The sequence below is a fragment of the Macaca mulatta genome, chromosome 7 (assembly GCF_049350105.2).
Source record: "Macaca mulatta isolate MMU2019108-1 chromosome 7, T2T-MMU8v2.0, whole genome shotgun sequence".
Classification (NCBI taxonomy): Eukaryota; Metazoa; Chordata; class Mammalia; order Primates; family Cercopithecidae; genus Macaca; species Macaca mulatta.
The window spans coordinates 28,697,909-28,708,855 of NC_133412.1; the positions used below are offsets into that span (position 1 = coordinate 28,697,909).

At 45.4% G+C, this 10,947-nt stretch overlaps 1 protein-coding gene across 2 annotated transcripts in view; it reads left to right on the plus strand.

The window, feature by feature from the left end:
- Window positions 1-10,069, plus strand: part of GLDN (gliomedin) — a 70,708-nt gene extending 60,639 nt beyond the window's left edge. Inside the window, exons 7-10 of one of the 2 annotated variants that reach the window (XM_015142242.3) lie at window positions 1,958-2,041; window positions 2,139-2,264; window positions 3,356-3,506; window positions 6,031-10,069. In XM_015142242.3, the coding sequence (XP_014997728.3) occupies window positions 1,958-2,041; window positions 2,139-2,264; window positions 3,356-3,506; window positions 6,031-6,508 (839 nt within the window). In that variant the 3' untranslated portion in view covers window positions 6,509-10,069. Of the gene's footprint in view, window positions 1-1,957; window positions 2,042-2,138; window positions 2,265-3,355; window positions 3,507-4,102; window positions 5,991-6,030 lie in introns of those variants that run through there. The other variant, XM_015142243.3, reaches the window with a different exon arrangement.
- Window positions 10,070-10,947: the final 878 nt, after the last annotated feature.

Consider the following 10,947-nt stretch of genomic DNA (forward strand, 5'->3'; position numbering starts at 1 on the left):
AATAGAAATTCACACTTTGAGACCTGACCCAAGGTCAAGCCAACCAAGAGCAAGGAATACTTGACCTCTGGTGGACTTGTTCTTTAGCCAGTTTGTGGCACAGTGGCCACAGGGTTGAAAGCTAACTGGAAATTGAGGATTATATTAATGGAAAATACTTCTAGGGTGATGCTAGGACTTCTCCCCCAAAAGGGGTGACCTAGGATCTGTCACCTAACTGAAACTATGACGAGGGCCACTTGCGGCCATCTCCTCAATGGCACTCATAAGGAGGATCCTCACTGGAATTTCTCAGCCTTGCTGTGGCCATTGCTGTCATTTTCCTAAACAGTCTTGAGTTCTGTTTGGTGCACTGTTCTTTCTGAAAGACATTTGGGGGCACACAGTCAGCTGTCAGAGTGGGCGAATCTGTGCTTTCGAAGATGGCACCATCGCCCTCCCCAGTTCAGTAGAGCCTGATTGTAATTCTGCAACATGAGACCACGGCAGAGCTGCTCCTCTGCTGGGCTACTGTGCAGTGCCTCCCCAGCCATTAGCATCAGCCCTTTGCTCTGCTTCCCTTGAAGAATGAACTGAGCGGGACCTCCCCTGAGAGAAGGGGGCTCTGACCCGAGCTTTTGCAGAATTCTAATTTGCCACAGGCTCTGCCAGCCAGTGACAGCTCTTGTCTGGAGAAGCAGTCTCTGGGCTTAGCCTAATCTATCAGGCGGCTGGATCGGCAGGGGCTGGATGCAGAGTAAGGAAAATGGCTTTAAATGAAAGGCATTATCTTCCACTCTGCCTCCTAGAAATGAGTCTTTGGTTGCCAGGCATTTGCGTCTGAACTTGGCCCTCTCTCCTGCTCCAACTCCATGTCTTTAATACCCTATAGTTTCCTAAGTGGAAACCCCAGTTGAAACCCTGGGGGCAGCAGGACAGATCCCTGAGCCCGCTCTCATCAGGTGACAGAAGGACTTCAGGGAAACACAGGCTTTTCCAGCTGGAAGGAAGCTTAGAGATCACGGAGGGTCGGGAGCCCCTTCAGATGACCCTTTCCATCAAGCAACCACAGGGTGATTTGAAACCCTCAGGATTTGAGTGGGCCTGCGGTTCAGTCCATGTCCTGTCCTCTTCACCCTGGCCACACGCATCCTCCTCCCTCTTCTCTCTCAGCCTTACTTCTGCTGCCCTAAGGCACCTCTTCACCAAAGGTCTAAATTCAGCCCATTCATTAAGGGGGACACTGATAAGCCAAGGAGGATGAATCATAGCTCAGCTGTAGCCTCAAGCCAACTTGAACCAGGCCCCTGTCAAGGACTGTGTTTCTCTAGGCCCTTACACAGAGACAGTGGGGGAAACGGTCATGAGGGGACTCCCACGTAGGCCCTTAGACAGAGACAGCGGGGAAACGGTCATGAGGGGACTCCTGTGTCTCTGGGCTGGATGGAATCTAGATTACTTCTTCCTCTAAATCTGTGTTTCCCCTCCTGATGCCTCTCCCAGGAAGATGCTGCATAAAGCGGACCACCCCATTCTCTGGGGTTGCTCTTTCACAGCTTCCACCAGCTTCCCTGAAAGTGAAAATCCTTCCAGAACAATGCATTCATGATAGTGATACCACCTGCCAGATGGGCCAGGAGGGCGTCAGCAAGCCTCTCATTTCCCCCAAACTGCTAAGGCCTTGAACTGGCTGGCTCAGTTCACTTTGTTGCTTTTACTGACATCCTTTTGGGATTGTATTATCTTACCAACTGTACTCCTGAAAAGCTTCTTGGGAACTCAACAAGCAGGGTGAAGACTTTGGAAGGCTATGATTTGGAGTTGCTTAAAAGCAAGCAACCAAGGAATCTGGTGACCTATTGCAAGGGATGCTTATGAGACTAGAGCCTGAAATGAGGTGGGGAAGAGCAGCAGCTATAAAGTCCAACACATCTCACTGTGCCAGCTGTGTTTGCTCTGATGATTGTCATCATTTTAGGTGAGACCTGTGCCATACCAAATGATGATACCTTGGCTGGAAAAGCTGATGAGAAAGCCAGTGAACACCATTCCCCACAAGCAGGTATGGAAACAAAGCATCCTGTCTTGAGATTCAGAAACTGAATGCCTTCAAGTCATAATTGGCAGGTAAGTGACTTTCTTTTCTCTTCTTTTGGCAGAATCCATGGTCACCTCCGTTGGAAACCCAGTGCAAGTGCTGAAAGTGACAGAGACATTTGGGACTTGGATAAGAGAGTCTGCTAACAAGAGTGATGACCGGATTTGGGTGACAGAGCATTTTTCAGGTACTTACACTCGGCCGATGACCCATATCTATGTGGTAACTGTATTTTTTCGTCTATTGCCTACCTTTGGGCGTATTCCATTTGTGTGTGTCTGAAATCCTCAGTAGCTGGTGTGATAAATGTCTCTTTATTTTAGAAAGACCAATGAGTGGGCAGAAAACTTTCTTCCTTTGAACGTGCTGGTGGCAAGCTTTGAAGTTCAGGTCACAGGAGCATGACGAGGGTAACCCAGAGATCGCCTGTTTTAGGACAAGTATCCAGAAGGAAACAAATAGCATTATGACTGCAGGCCTCATAAACCTCCAAACCATCATGGGAAAAAAATACCAAAGACAAAATCCTTGTGGACCACCCATCTTTCTCTAAGGTTGCCCCCTCTCCCAGAAGACTACTTTTGGACATCTTTCCCAGCCACCTGTGGGACAGAGAGCCCAGGGAGAAGGTGAAGGTCCACCTTGCAGTTACACTGTATCTGAGCAGGACCCTAGTTGTACTGTCCCAAAGAGAGGTGGTCAGGAACTGCTGGTGGTAGTAACAGTGGCCTCATTAAAGAAGGGGTCTGACCATACTCACTGGTTGGAGAAATAGCTGAGAAGAAACCACTTCTTTGTTTTATCAAGGCCAGTTATTAAACGGGGAAGCTGGTAGTAACTGCCCAGATTACCAGGATTTGGGGACTCAAAAAGAAAGTAATGTTGTGCATTAGTAGTGGCTGCTGCACAGTGCAGGAAGAGGTGGGAGGAGGCAAGAGGTGACTGTCCAAGCGCCAAGTATCTGCTATTCCTGGTGAAGGCCTACACCACTCTCATAGAAAGTGATAAACAGTATAGAGTGGGGTGGGAGAGGGTGATACATAGTTCTCCCGGGAGTCAGGCCAATTCGATGCCTACCACATTTGAAAGACATTTCAGAAATCCATATGGAGAGCTGGACTTTGAGATGGGGAGTCTTGGACTCTTCACACTGGAGAAGGGACCTTAGGGAACACTTCACTCTCAACTTCCCTCCTTTGAAATTCCTCCCAAGGACTCCCTCTCAAGCTGTGATTGCTGGAGGTAGGTAACGGCCTCTCCCTGGCTTCCCTCCTACAGGCATCATGGTGAAGGAATTCAAGGACCAGCCCTCACTTCTGAATGGCAGTTACACGTTCATCCACCTTCCGTATTATTTCCATGGCTGTGGGCACGTGGTTTACAACAACTCTCTCTACTACCACAAAGGGGGTTCCAACACCATAGTGAGGTGAGTCGCACCACGGCACCTTCTCATGCCTCTCAGGCCACACCTGCCCATGGTGCTTTTGTGAGCAATTGGGGGTAGGGACTGTGTTTTCATCATCTTTGTGTCCCTAGGGCTGACACGCAGAGGTCAGTCAGGGTTTGTCGACTGAATGAATCACAGGATATGTTACTGAGCCCCATGACCCAGCCCCTGCCTGGGGTCTGCATTTGTTGCTGGTCTGGACAGCCCGAGGAAGGTCAGAGCCAGGGAGAAGTGGACCTGGAGTAGTAATGGCTGCAGCTTCCCCTTCCTCTGAGAGAGAAGCAGCCTGAATTCGGAGCTCCCCCTGGTGGAATGTGCTGCTGCTCCCTGATGAAGTTTTGTTTTGGAAAATTTTGGGTGTGGGGAATTTCATGTCACAGCTGAGATCATTGAAGACTGGGGAACGAACCCCAAGTCAGGCATCTCTGCCTTCAGATCCATCTGTCATCCTGATGGAGTCCTCCCAGGCTGCCCTCTGCTCTCCCACGGGGAAGCGAGGAGGGTCACCTGGGTAGACATTGCCCAAGGCAGCTGCTGAGCCTTCCCCACAAGAGTTGCTGAAGTTCTGTCTTTAGGGTTCAAGAAGAGGAAATCAAGCTCTGGCCTTTGGAGGCAGAAGATGGTCGTCTTGGGCAAATCAAGAGAGCAACGAACCGAAAGCCAGGACACTTGGTTTCTGGCTCCAACTCTTCTGCCTCCTCTATGGCCTTGGACCAAGAGACAGCACTTCCTATGTCTCCCTGTCCTCAACTAAAAATAAAAAGATGGACTACAGCCTCTGAGTCCTTCTAGCTCTTCCCCATCTGAAACAGTAAACCCAGTATTATGAATGCCACAGTCCTACTCATTCAAAACAAGAGACAGTGACCTTGAGGGAGGACTGAGTCCCTTCTCTCTCCCTCATCCTTCCCCTACCCTTAGTGAGGTCCAGCTTTAACAACCTTTGGTGTTTGAATGCCAGGTTACAATGGGGTGAGTTTCCTAGTATAATCTGCAATTTGATCAGACATATCGGACACTGGCGTCAGCCGTGGCAGGAAGCATCCCTTCCTTTGCCTCTCACTTCCCTGTACATGACACCTCCATCATCATCTCTACACCTCCCTGGCCGCCTCATTTGGGCAGTCTTGTGCTGGTAGAAAAAGGCAACTGACCTACCGCCTGCTCAGCAGTCCTCGCTCTCAAGACACACTCCTTCATCCGATGCTGCTCACTGAATCTTGTCCCCTGCTGCCATGTTCTATAGGGCTATTGCCACACGGAGGTGGGGTCGGGGGGAGTTCTGAGGTGGATAACCTCCACAGTGAGAACTGGCCTCTTCAAGGAGGTGTATCTTCTAAGGAAGCTAAGTTTGGATGCAGTGGTTAGGAGACTGTACTGCTCTATGCCAGGCCACTGACTGGGACCTCACAGAGAGGCAGAGCTGAATTCGACCCTGTAATTGCTGGGAGAGATGGGTCTCACCAAGGAATGCAGCTGTGAGGTGGCAGGACTAGACACAGCCAAATGGCAGCACTAAACCCCAGGTATTCAGAGGAAGAACTCCCGTGAACTGAGATGTGCAGGGACCTTCCCAAGCCTCACTCTTCTCTAGTTTCTTCATGGTTTCTTAATAGAATTCAAGTCTGTTATGCTCAAACGCATATCCACAGATTCACACATTTCATGTTTCTTCTGCTGCTCAATGGCACCCTCTGGTGTTTTCTTTTAGCCCTAATGTTCCTGAATTTTCATTCCTGGAGTACCCTTTGAATTATAGTTCACTTTTATGCTACAGCCTAGAGTTGGAATCTGTCAAATCAGCCTCCAGGAGCTAAGGGGCATGACATTCCATGCTATAGTTTAATGTATCCAGCCACTTACTTGACAAGAAAATGGTTTTCACAGTCATGACTTTGCAACAGCCTTTCTCACCTGGTGACTTTCTTTTCAACTTTGCAAACTGTGAAACTCTTTTTTTTAAATTTCAGCAGGGAGTAAAGGAATAACCACCACACTTAGAGTTAGAAACCCTAAGTTCAACCTCTGGCTCTGCCTCTTACTTGTAGTCTCGGGCCAGTCGCTTCTCATTTTTTGCTTATAAAATGAAAAGATTGGACTAGATCCTCTCTTACAGCCCCCTTGCAGCTCTAAGAATCTTCGAGGGGGCATTTCAGGAGGCCAACAAACATCTGGGCATTAGTGAAGTGGAGGTCACATGGCTAGTAAGTGGTCACTCAGATGCAAATTCATTCTGACTATAGGGAGTATTCTCTTTAACACCACACCACTGTCTCCCTGTTGCCTCTGCTAGCACAGCCAGTCATCGTCTCTTACATCCTCACTGCTCACAGCATTGCCCAAGGACCAGCAGAGCAGGCATTACCCGGGAGCTTGTAAGAAATGCAAAATCCCAGCCCTCACCCCTGACCCACTAACTCAGTTTAATAGAGGAGCCTAATAAACCACCTTTGTCCACAGAAACAGTGATTCATGTGTACTTTTCTTTGTTTGCATATTTCAGATTTGAATTTGGCAAGGAAACATCCCAAACTCTGAAGCTTGAAAATGCCTTGTATTTTGATCGAAAATACCTTTTTGCAAATTCCAAGACTTACTTCAATCTAGCTGTAGATGAAAAGGGCCTTTGGATTATCTATGCGTCAAGTGTGGACGGCTCAAACATTCTTGTAGCGCAACTGGATGAGAGGACATTCTCAGTGGTGCAGCACATCAATACCACGTACCCCAAATCCAAGGCCGGCAACGCCTTCATTGCCCGAGGAATCCTCTATGTCACAGACACCAAAGATCTGAGGGTCACGTTTGCCTTTGATTTGTTAGGAGGGAAACAGATCAATGCAAACTTTGATTTAAGAACTTCCCAGTCTGTTCTTGCCATGTTAGCATACAACATGAGAGATCAGCATTTATATTCGTGGGAAGACGGCCATTTAATGCTTTATCCTGTGCAGTTTTTGTCAACTACCTTAAATGAGTGATGTGCTGCATTCTGCTCCCTTCAGCAAATTTCAGGTGTTTTCTGGGACCAGTTCTCTGCCAACAGGAAACTTGTTTTTTTTTAACGGCAGCCAGATATTTAGAACATAACCTCATGACATAAGTGTTTAAATGGTCAGTGAGCCCCCCTTAGTGAAATAGCAACAGATTGGAAGTTGAAATGGCTGAAATGTGGTGATCTCGCCACATCTGGCTCTGCAAGTTACCTCCTTCTCCTTGGGCCTTAGTTTCCCCATTGGTAATCTGAACCATCTGGCTAAGATGATTGGGAAGATTTTCTCTACCTGTAGGAAATTTGGTGATTCTTGGCGGCTTCTCTTCTCACAACTTTTATGTATCTGCTTCTGTTGTTTAGCTGTTTTAGCCACATGCTGACCAAATTTCCCTTTGAGTTGAGAAGTCCAGTGGCTTGAGTAGTGAATCCCTCAGTGCTGACTTAGATCTGGTTCTTTGAAAAGGTGCATTAACTCTTTAAGACATCTAAAGTATCACATTATCCATAATTTATTGCTTTTCTTTGCATCTGCACCTGCCACCACAGAATAACCATTACCCTCAGCTGCTGACTGGGCAGCTCTGAGATTAGCAAAAGCCAGGGACAGCTACATGTTCAGGGTTTTTTTTTTTCTCAATAAGCTATTTTTTTTTCTTTTCTTGTTTTAAATAGAGAGTCTTGCTATGTTTCCCAGGCTAGTCTTGAACTCCTGGGGCTCAAGTGATCCTCCTGCCTTGGCCTCCCAAAATGCTGGCATTACAGGCATGTGTGCCTGGCCCAGGTTTCTTTTTTTTTTTTTTTTTTTTGAGACAGAGTCTTGCTCTGTCACCCAGGCTGGAGTGCAGTGGCATGATCTTGGCTCACTGCAAGCTCCGCCTCCCGGGTTCACGCCATTCTCCTGCCTCAGCCTCCGGAGTAGCTGGGACTACAGGCGCCCACCACCATGCCCGGCTAATTTTTTGTATTTTTAGTAGAGACGGGGTTTCACTGTGTTCGCCAGGATGGTCTCGATCTCCTGACCTCGTGATCCACCCGCCTCGGCCTCCCAAAGTGCTGGGATTATAGGTGTGAGCCACCACGCCGGCCCCAGGTTTCTTAATAACAGAGAATCACAATCTTCCAGATTCCCCCCAACTTCTTATGTTGATTTGTAGCTGTGGATCATGAACAGTGAATCCTCAGATCACACTGACTTCTTATGCTTCTTCTGTGGATCCACTATCAAAGTACTAAATGCTGTGTAAGTAGACATTAATCTGGCTGGAACCATGGGAAGCACTTTCCAGTGTTCAGAGGAGAGGCGCCATTTGTGGTTATTACGTAGAACTGGGCCAGAGCCAGTCCATTGCCTGTTTTTTAAATAAGGTTTTACTGAGCACAGCCACGCTCATTTATTTATGCAGCACGGCCTGTGACTGCTTCTGCTCTGCACCAGCAGAATCGAGTCATTGCAACAAACAGCGTATGGCCTCACAGTGCCTAAAATATTGACTAGCTGCCCCTTTATGGAAAAAGGTTGCTGACTCCTGATAAAGAATATAAAGTGAGCCTGATTCTTGAAAAAATCAGAACCAGAGCCTGTTTTGTTTTATTCTAAACTAACAAGCCACATAGGAGGGACTTGCATTTTGAGTAGAGGGGAAGGGTGATAACGGCGTAAAATGAAGTGGCCCTCCACAAAGGCTGGTTAGGGGACTGTTCTTTAACATAGTTTTAAAGGATGTGATCTGGTCCCCTTGGATGCCAGGAGAGAATCCGGTTGAACTTGCTCCTAAATGCTCTTAAATATGCATATTTTCTGCCAACTCACTTCTTTAAACATCTTTCAGCCCAGCGGTGCGGCCCCCGGAAGGGCCACTGCGAATAGAGAGGAAGCTGGAAAAGTTCCTGGGGCTCTGCAGCCAGGAAGGGGAACCAGGACAAATCTTATGTAAAGATTTCCCAGCAACTTGCCCCAATTTGTGTGTGTTCTGAAACTTTTTCTCTGGGACCAAATTCATTCTCAGTGGCCCTGAGTTCAATACATTATTAACAGCAGCATTTTAAAACTTAGGGGATGAGCTAGGCATGGTGGCACATAACTGTAATCCCAGCTACTCGGGAGGCAGGGATGGGAGGATCACTTGAGGCCAGGAGCTCAGGACCAGCCTAGAAAGACCCCATCTCTAAAAAATAAAATATAAGTAAATAAAACTTAGGGGATGTACAGATTTAAATATTCAAATCTCCCAGCTCCCCTGAAAGTCCCCAGGCAGCTGTTAGTGACTTGTTTGTTGTGTCAGTCAACATGATGGGTATTTGAAACTTCTCCCCCTACTTTTTCATTAGATTGGTTATGCCGTGTTACCTTAGCTTGCAAAAATACTCTTTTCAGATTCACGTTCTCTAACAAACAGTCTCATGTTCAAGATCGATATGTCTAATGAGTGCTGGTGTCCTTTTAAAGTATTTAAATATATATGTTGCCATTGCTGAACACAGGAGACCGGGTAGGGATATAGTTTCATAGTAATAGTATATACAATACTAATTCTATATACGGTAGCAACCAAAAGAGGTTAATTAGCACATATTCCTTTTAGAAAAATGGTTTAGAAACCTCAGTCTTGATATCTGAGCTATCTTGGCTTCCTTACTTGTGAGTAAGGGATCATGCTCACTGCTGGAGAAGCTTACACTGGGACTTTTTTTCTTTTTTCTTTTCTTTTTTTTTTTTTTTTTGTTATGACAGAATAATGCTAATGTAAGGACAACTGAGTTTGATCAGTGTTTAATGGCAGTGGGTAATCTTATCTGATTGTCTTTAAAAGTGAAAAGGATTAAGATTTTATTCTTTCTTGTAAACATTACTTGATTTTTTAAAAAAAGTTTTGGGCTCACTGCTAAAATAGATTATGCAACCTAAGGTTTTTAAGTCAAGATACTGTTTTAGGAGTTTGCCCTCTTATTTATAACCAAAGTTGCTCTAAAGCACTTTCCAAATATCTGCACTTCTGATGTCAGAATCAAACCAGATAATTCTCTAATTCTTCTTTCATCTAAAGTAGATAGCTTCCCACTGGAGAGTAAACAACACCATCCCTCCCAACCTCAAAGCTAGGCCACACTGTAATTCAAAGCATTTTCTTTCAACTGATAAGGTGTCTTCCTGAAGCCAAACAGGTGGTTCTGGTCTCAAAGTATCATTAGGCACAGGTGCTATCACAGAAAAAGTTCTGGGGTGGAAGTTTTAAGATGAGGAGCTCTGATCTTAGGCGTCTGAACAGTCACAAGGCAAAGTCAAATGAAACAGTACAATTCTTGATGAGTCAGGTGTCACCTTCCTGTCACACAGAGGACGTTTTGGCTATGATCATCTGATGGCAAGTGAAGGAGAAGTGAGTGATAGGGCTTTTCATTTTCATCCAGATGCCGTGGCCTTGTGTTTCACAGCATTAAGGGCCGTAATTTCCAACCTGCACAGATTCTGAACAACAAATGAATAATGATGAATGTCTTTTTGGTTGTAATTTAACAAGTCAAATAAAATAATCATTGCTGAGCACAATCACATGTTGAAATAAGTGTGTTGTTATTTTTACCTCTTGTTAATTTATATGTAACATTTAAAAGAAAAAATCCAAAACAATATTGTGGTAGAATATTAGTTGCTCCTCTGTGGAAACTCTCAACTTGCTAGCTCCTTCTGAATACAGTACTGGAAAATTGTTGATATGGACTGTCTTTTCTCTGTAAGAAAACACGAGCAATGGAAATATCATACTAGAACTGGGTTATACGTAGACGTAAATGCAATGAAGATTTGCCAATTCATCAGCATGGGCAAGGCAACTGAGGACATAATATTTGAGGCTAAAAATGAAAAGAACAAAAATTTAAAAATGGATTTGTGTGAATTTGGGCAAGTCTCTTAATCCCTCGGAGCCTCTTTCATCTGTAAAACATGTCTAAAAAAAAGTTACAGTATTTACTTCCCTTGGTTTTTCTATGCGAAATGCTCTGATAATTATACAGTTCTTGACAAATTATAATTGTTACTTTTATTGTTCCTCCCTGCAGGGAACCAGAGTGACCCTGTTGTTCTCATGGCCTTATCTAGGGCTGCAGAAATGGTTAGGGACACCATGTGAATAGTTTCCATGGGCTGAGACCAAAGACCTGTTACATCAGGTAACACTGTCACAACACCAAAAGGTGGTCCCTTAGTTAAACAGATTTACATAAAACTCCCCAAATAATGAAAAAATGGTTCAAGTACCTGTTACCTTGACCTATGGAGCTTCTTTATAACCTTCCCTAGAAGTGCTTGTTACTGGACTTTTGTAACTGAAATATTACAAAGTGAAAAAGAAAAGTCCAAGGAGAAAATAATAGTCTCACCCCTTTAAGTGGATCATTCAGACCGTGCATGTGATGTTAAGATAT